Consider the following 8,966-nt stretch of genomic DNA (forward strand, 5'->3'; position numbering starts at 1 on the left):
ACAAAAATAAATTTTCAATTTAAGCATAAAACTAGTTAGAATACAAAACAGAAACTAAAATTAATAATCATAATAATTTAAAAATGAATCACCTTCGATCTCTTCCTCTTCGAATTGGACTTCCTCAGAATGTTGATCTTCAAAATGGTGATCCATATCAAATGGGGAAGGAGAAGAGGAAAAACTGAAAAGGAGGAAGAAAGGGACGCACAGATGAAATGGGGGAAGGAGAAGAAGAAGATTGAAATTGGGGGAGAAATGAAAGCATGGATGAAATGGGAATGAGAGGGGTTTAAATATGGGTACTAAGTTGGCGTCGGTTAAAACCGACATTGTTTTACTGACGTCGAATTAAAAACAACTGGTGTCGAATTAAATGAACATGGTGTCGGTTAAAACCGACGCCAACCTGACACACTTTACTGACGAGTTAAATTAACTAGTCAACTTTCTGACACTCTTTATTGAAAATCACATCATCGGTTTAAATTAAACAGACACCAACGTCTGACATACTTTTTGAAATTCATGTAGCGTCGGTTTAATGAAACTTGTGTCGAATTAAAAGATAATAGGGTCAGTTAAAACCGACACTAAGTCTTTCCATCCATTTCCTCGTGTAGAACAAGCGAGAAATTTCCCGCCTAATATTTCAAATTATCTGACCAATGCCGTTGGCTAAAAGCGACAGCAGACTAGTTTAAAAAAAATGTTTAACCCAAAGAAAAAAAATAACCAGTTTTTTTTTTTTTTTTTTTTTTTTTTTTGTGTTATCTCATATAACATTTTAAGATTTTAATAAATAAAATTTAACTTGAATAAAATACGTAATAAAAAACAGAAATATAATTTTATTATAAAATATCATCACATATTAAATGAAACATAGTCTAATTAATACTTAAAATATAACATAAGTTTTTGTGGTATCCACTAGTGTAAATATTTTAAATTGAAGATCGAGTTCATTCATTGTATTCGTATAGGGTCAAGGAGTGCAGCTGTAAAAAAATCATCAAAATCAGAGTTAAAATAATAGTTAAATTGTGATTTTTCGTTGATAATCGTTGAAAAGTTTTGTCTCGTTACTTGATCTCTAAATATTTGTTTTTTTTGCAATTTTTGGCCTATGCAATTATGAAGTATATACAAACATGTTTGACGGTTGGATCATTGAAACTAGTTTTGTAGAATGCGTATCCCATCAAAACAATAGATTCACTAACACTTAAGAGTTTATTCATATTTTCATTAAGTACCACTAGTGTAAATATTTTAAATTGAAGATCGAATTCATTCATTGTATTCATATAGGGTCAAGGAGTGTAGCTGTAAAAAATCATCAAAATCGAAGTTAAAATAACCGTTAAATCGTGATTTTTTTGTTGATCGGAAAGTTTTGTCCTGTTACTTGATCTCTGAAAGTTTGTTTTTTGCAATTTTTGGGGTATGCGATCTTGAAGCATATACAAACAAGTTTGACGATTGGATCATTGAAATTAGTTTCGTAGAATGCGTATCCCATCAAAATGATAGATTCACTAACACTTTATTTATACTTTCATTAAGTATAACATAAGATTCTATGGTATCCACTAGTGTAAATATTTCAAATTAAAGATCGAATTCATTCATTGTATTCGTATAAGGTCAAGGAGTGTAGCTGTAAAAAATCATCAAAATCGAAGTTAAAAATAACTGTTAAATCGTGATTTTTCGTTGATAACTGTGAAAACGTTTTGTCCCGTTACTTGATTTCTGAATGTTTGTTTTTGCGATTTTTGGAGTATGTGATCTTGAAGTATATACAAACAAGTTTAACGGTTGGATCGTTGAAATTAGTTTTGTAGAATGCGTATCCTATCAAAACGATAGATTCACTAACACTTAAAGTTTATTTATACTTTCATTAAGTATAACATACGATTTTGTGGTATCCACTAGTGTAAATATTTCAAATTGAAGATCGAATTCATTCATTGTATTCATATAGGGTCAAGGAGTGTAGCTGTAAAAAATCATCAAAATCGGAATTAAAATAACCGTTAAATCATGATTTTTCGTTGATAACCATTGAAAAGTTTTGTCCCGTTACTTGATCTCTGAAAGTTTGTTTTTTGCAATTTTTGGCGTATACGATCTTGAAGCATATACAAACAAGTTTAACGGTTGGATCGTTGAAACTAGTTTCGTAGAATGCGTATCCCATCAAAACAATAGATTCACTAACAGTTAAGAGTTTATTCATACTTTCATTAAGTATAACATAAGATTTTGTGGTATCCACTAGTGTAAATATTTTAAATTGAAGATCAAGTTCATTCATTGTATTCGTATAAGGTCAATGAGTGTAGCTTTAAAAAATCATCAAAATCAGAGTTAAAATAAACGCTAAATTGTGATTTTTCTTTGATAGCTGTCGAAAAGTTTTGTCCCATTACTTGAGCTCTGAATGCTTTTTTTGCGATTTTTGGCGTATGCGATCTTGAAGCATATACAAACAAGTTTGACAGTTGAATCGTTGAAATTAGTTTTGTAGAATGCATATCCCATCAAAACGATAGATTCACTAACACTTAAGAGTTTATTCATACTTTTTTAAGTATAACATAAGATTTTGTGGTATCCACTTGTGTAAATATTTTAAATTAATGATCGAATTAGTTTATTGTATTCATATAAGATCAAGGAGTGTAGCTGTAAAAAATGATCAAAATCAGAGTTAAAATAACCGTTAAATTGTGAATTTTCGTTTATAACACTATGTCGGCTACAACCGACACCGGCTTTGAAAATATTTCTTTTAACCGATGCTAACATTATGTCAATTATAACCGACACCGGGTTTCAAAATTTTTAATAAAAATTAAAACCTAAATCGGCTCCAACCGACACTATCTTTGAAAATATTTAAAAACTATCATTAGTGTCGCCTAGAAGTGACAACAGTTGTCTTTTAACTGACGCTAATGTTATGTCGGTTAAAAGCGACACTGTTTTTGTTTAATGCGACACCAATATTAAAAATATTAAAATCAATGTCGATTGTAAGCGACATTAACAGTTTATGTCGGTTATAACTGACAGTAACTCCGACACCATATTAAGTGGGTGTCGGAATGTCTTATTCGTCACTATGTTGTATAAAAGCAACACCACTCCCTGACACAATAAGGCCCTTTTGTAATAGTGTACTCCCTTGATTGAAGATCAAACTCTCTTGTTAGAGCAGCGTCAAGAGCGTGCTGATAACGTGTTGTAGGCATAATTTACTGAACAATTATGGAGGTCATAAAGAGAGAGAAAGGTGCGGCAATAGTAGAGAGAAGAGAGAGGTGTGTAATTGTGGGTGTGTGTTATTTCACCCTCATTGTGCTTTTATCTATAGTAGTAGGATAGGTAAAAACCTTTCCCTTTAGGATTACAACATTTAATAGGTAATATACTACTGCTAGGACTATAAGAGATATTCCTAGATATACTAAGATTTACATAATTACATTCCTATTCCAATAGGATTGCAACAATAAGTACTTACACACACATTTATATAACCATTTTTTTTAAATACAGGGTATTACAGAACCTTTGTTGTGAGTTGTTTTCTTTAGTTTCCAATCTGCACACCCATTTGTTCTTGAGCATCCTTCTACGCAGGGGTGGATCTATTAAGGGACCAGGGTGGTCCCGGGATCACCCGAAACTTGGAAAAATGGTTGTGAGGATCTTTAAGGACCACCCATGTTAGTGATGCTGCACAAGTGATGTGCAGCATGTGATGCTACACCAGTGATGCTGCACAATGACTTGGCAAAACGACGTCGTTTTGAGCCAAGTCATTAAAAAAATTTTAAACCTTACTCACGTGAGAACCTTCACATGATAGAGCACTCAGCTCCTTCACACGATAGAGCAATCAGAACCTTCACTTTACCAATAATACCTAATTGTCTACCACTCAGCCCGCTTTTATTCCTTACGGCATTGATCAACTCTCTGTTGCACTCTAGTTTCTGTTCACCGTTGCACCGACGACATTTCTAGTGAAAATCTGTAACCCTTATGCATTTTTTCTCCGTGTAAAGCTCTGGTCCGGAGGCTAGCCGCTGGTCTTCTTCTTCTTGGTCGAAGAGGTTTGTACTTTCTTTGACTCTGTCCATTAAATAATTTTGCCATCCACTATCTGATATTAAATTATTTGTGGTGTTCGATATTTAAATAATTTTACCATCCACTATTTGATTTATTTGTGGTGTTAGATATTTTTTTTAAGAAGTATTTTTATTTTTAATGTTTGGTGGTGAATCTGGTGACGAATTAAACTTTTAATGTTTTTTTTGAAGTGATGGCAGTCTATTTGTGGCATGCATCTCTTTGTCTTTGGCATTCATAATATTAGAATCCCACGGGCACAGACCTAATTATAAATTTATAAATGAATTTGATTTCTCGTTTTTCATATAATATTTTTTTTAGTTTCATCAATTGATATAAATTTTTTTTATTAATTGATATGTGTAGAAATTAGAAATATGGAACGATATTACAAGCGAAAATTATCATCGATTAGTTCGGACAATCATATTCCAAATAGTTCATCTCCAAACTTGGATAGTTCCAATCCTATTCAGAACAGTTCTCTTCCAATTCCAAGTAGTTCTAATCCAATTAGGGGTAATTCCACTCCACAACAAAATGAGTTAAAAGTTGATTTGGATAATCTTGAGAGAGACCTCGGAAAGAGAAAACCAATGAAGGATTATCCTCCAGATATTCGAGATGAGGTTCGAAGAGCATATATATTGATGGAGCCTTTTAGAGTTAAAGATCATGATTTTCCATTCACTTTGCATTCAAATAAAAAGCGACGGTTCGTTGATAATTGTTTGAAGGAATTTCCTTGGTTGGAATATAGTATATCTAAAGATGCTGCATTTTGCTTTTATTGCTATCTATTCAAAGTCAACTTTGAACAATCAGGCAGTGGCGTCTTTACTGAGGTAGGCTTTCAAAATTGGAAGCACGCAAGAGCCTGTTGTGAAAAACATGTGGGAATGGTTGGTAGCTTTCACAATAAAGCTGTTGGTAATCTAATGAATCAAAAGACACATATTGAAACAGTTGCGGTCAAACAGTCAGAAGAAACTCGTATGGCTTATCCCACTTGCTTGAATGCGTCAATTGATTACATTAAGTTTTTGTTGGGATAAGGTTTTTCATTTCATGGTCATGATGAAAGTGACACTTCAAACAATAGAGGTAACTATTTGGAGCTCTTGCAATTCCTTGCGGATCATGATGAAAAAATAAAGGCCGTTGTGTTAGATAAAGCTCCAGGAAATCTCAAGCTAATAGCTCATTCAATTCAAAAAGATCTTGTTCATTCATGTTCTATTGAAACCATTAAAACTATCATAAGTGATATGAAGAATGCTAGGTTCTTTTCTCTATTGGTTGATGAGGCATGTGATGTTTCTATAAAGGAGCAAATGGCGGTAGTTTTACGTTATGTGGAAAAAAATGGGAAAGTCATTAAAAGGTTTGTAGGAGTTCAACATGTTCCTGACACCACTTCAAACACATTAAAGGAGTCTATTGATGCCTTCATTCATTTCAAAGAGTTGAGCTTCTCCAATTTACGAGGGCAAGGTTACGATGGTGCTAGTAATATGAAAGGTGAGTTCAATGGACTCAAGACAAAGATTTTGAATGATCAACCTTGTGCATTCTATGTTCATTGCTTTGCTCATCAACTCTAATTAGCTCTTGTTGCCGTAGCAAATGATAATGTTGATGTTAACATATTCTTCCTATTGGCTAATAATGTGGTAAATAATATTGGAGCTTCATGTAAGCATCGTCATGCACTTAGAGAGATGCAACAAAAAGAACTTATGAAAGCTCTTGAAAATGATTCTCTTATGACGGGACGAGGCTTAAATCAAGAAACTAGTCTCAAATGTGTTGAAGCTACAAGATGGAATTCACATTATGGTACTTTGATTAGTTTGATTACTATGTTCTCATCTGTGGTCAATGTGCTTGAAATGATTGTTGATGATAATACCAATGATAGTGTGGCCAAAGCAAATAGGTTATTGAACGACATACAATCTTTTGAGTTTGTGTTTCTCCTATTTTTGATGAAATCTATATTGGGAATCACGAATGATTTATCACAAGCATTACAAAAGGATGATCAAGAGATTGTGAATGCAATGGCTTTAGTTAATACATGTAAAGAACAACTACTCTACATGAGGAATGATGAGGGGTTTGACCTTTTGGTTGACAAAGTATTGTCATTTTGTGTCCAACATCATATTGAGGTTATTAACATGGATAAGACATATGTATCTCATGGGAGGTCGCGCCGTTATACCCACAAAAAGACCAACCGTCATCGTTACAAAGTGGAGCTCTTTTTTGTTGTCATTGATTCCCAGCTTACAAAGTTACATGATCGCTTCAATGAAACAAGTACCAAATTGCTCATTTGTTTGGCTACTTTGAGTCCAAATGATTCTTTTGCAGCTTTTGACAAAGAAAAGCTACTTTGCCTTGATCAATTGTACCCTCAAGATTTTATAAGCAAGACCTAATGGCACTTGAAGATCAACTCGATATTTATATTCATTCTATGCGTTCGAGAAGTGACTTTTCTCAGTTGCAAAACATTAGTGATCTTGCTAAGAAAATGATGGAAAAAAGGTTGCATCGAGTATTTCAATATGTGTATTTACTTATTGAATTGGCTTTGGTTTTACCTGTTGCAACTGCTTCAGTGGAGAGAGCATTTTCCGCCATGAATATCATAAAGAGTCCACTCCGCAACAGAATGGGGGATCAATGGTTAAATGATAGCTTAGTTGTTTACATTGAGAAAGATGTTTTTTCTTGTATTGACAATGAAACTATCATAACACGTTTTCAAAGTATAAGATCTCGTCGTGGACAAATTTAGTATTTCTAACTTGTTTAGCACAAAGATTATGAATGAAAATTGTAGTTTGCCATTTATTTGTTCAATGATATTTTCGTCTTGTTTTTATTTTTGGAGCTTTTATATTGGGACCACCCTAAGTTAAAATCCTAGATCCGCCACTGCTTCTACGTATTGGTAATTTCACCAACTCATAAGTGTGGTTCTCATGTAAGGATTGCATTTCCTCTTGCATGGCTTTCAACCACTCCCCCTGTGTTTGTGAGTCAAGGCTTCTTGGTAGCACTTTGGTTCTCCCTCATTTGTGAGTAGAACGAATTCACTTGCAGGGTACTTACTTGGGAGTTTTTGTACCCTGGTTGAATGTTGTAGCTGAGGTCCAATAAATGGTTCTTGAGACAGTTGAACTTCTTCCTCATTTTCATCAGCTAATTCATTATCTTTATGAATATCTTCGATATTTTGGTTTTTGAGGAAGACAACATCTTTACTTCTGACAATCTTCTTGTTGACAGGATCCCAGAGCCTGTACCTAAATCCTTCATTACCATATCACAAAAAGATGCATTCTTTCGACTTTTGAGTCAAGCTTCGATCCTTCATAGCTAGGAATATGAACAAATGCTCTACAACCGAACACTTTCAAATGATTGTAGGAATCATCTTTTCCTGTCCAAAACTTGTTTGGAACATCATCATTCAATGGAGCTGATGGAGAAAGGTTGATTAAATCAACCTTAGTCTTTATAGCTTTACCCGAGAACCTTTTAGACAACTTTGCATGAGACAACATCTTCCATATTATTTCGATAATAGTTCTGTTCATTCTCTCAGCTATACCTGTTGAAGTTGTTAAGGTTTCCTAACCGTTAGGGTTAGGTCTCTTAGTTTGTAGGGTTGTTTCAGTTGTTGTTAATAAGACCTATTCTTTAGGGATAAGTTATTTGATTCTAATTTAGTCATATACCATGTTATTAGGGTTGTAAACGTGGGCTGCATATTTTCAGCGTTCAGTTCTCTTTATAAGGCTATTTAATGCCATGTCTTGTTTTTGAATGAATAACAGATATTCTCCCAGCATTTGAGTACTCAAGTAATCATATAGTTACGTGTATTTTCGTGAGTGTTCAACCTAGGTTTTAACATCTGGTATCAGAGCCCCACCACCGGGCCTAATTGGAGCTAGTTCAACAACAACGTCATGACGACTGAAAGTAGTTTTGTGCAACCTGCAATCCCGAGGTTTGATCGACACTATGATCATTGGAGCATAATCATGGAGAATTTCCTGCGCTCCAAGGAATATTGAGGTTTGGTGGAAACTGGAATTCCTGCAGTAGCAGATGAGAGTAATCTCACAGATGGACAGAAGAAAACTATTGAAGATCAGAGACTAAAGAATTTGAAGACTAAGAATTATTTGTTCTAGGCCATTGATCGATCAATCTTGGAGACAATATTGAAGAAAGATACCGCGAATGACATCTGGGACTCCTTGAAACAGAAGTACCAAGGCACAACAAGAGTTAAATGTGCACAGTTACAACCTCTTCGCAAAGAGTTTGAGATTATGCACATGAAGGAAGGGGAATCAATGAATGAATACTTTGCACGTACTCTCACCATAGCCAACAAGATGAGGATCCATGGAGAAAAGATGGAAGATGTCGTGGTTATCGAAAAGATTATGAGATCCATGACTTCTAAATACAACTATGTGGTATGCTTCATTGAAGAGTCAAATGATCTCGACATCATGTCCATCGATGAACTACAAAGTAGCTTGTTACTACATGAACAAAGGATAGGGAGACACACAGTGGATGACCAAGCTCTGAAGGTGACTTATGATGCCCAACAAGGCGGGCAAGGTGGACGCAGCAACTTCAGAAGAAAAGGACGAGGAATAGGTAGAAATGGACCTGACAAGTCTACCCTTGAATGTTACAACTGTCATGAACTTGGGCATTTTCAATGGGAATGTTCTAAGAAGGGAAAGGATTCAAAAGGTTTTTATGCAGAA

General features: G+C 34.5%; 1 protein-coding gene across 1 annotated transcript; it reads left to right on the top strand.

The window, feature by feature from the left end:
• Positions 1–4,532: 4,532 nt before the first annotated feature.
• Positions 4,533–6,602, top strand: LOC139193017 (uncharacterized). Its single transcript, XM_070815977.1, has 3 exons — positions 4,533–5,085; positions 5,212–5,676; positions 5,764–6,602. Exons 1-3 carry the CDS (start codon positions 4,533–4,535, stop codon positions 6,600–6,602), a joined length of 1,857 nt encoding a protein of 618 aa, XP_070672078.1.
• Positions 6,603–8,966: the final 2,364 nt, after the last annotated feature.

This window comes from Malus domestica, chromosome 16, assembly GCF_042453785.1.
Source record: "Malus domestica chromosome 16, GDT2T_hap1".
NCBI lineage: Eukaryota > Viridiplantae > Streptophyta > Magnoliopsida > Rosales > Rosaceae > Malus > Malus domestica.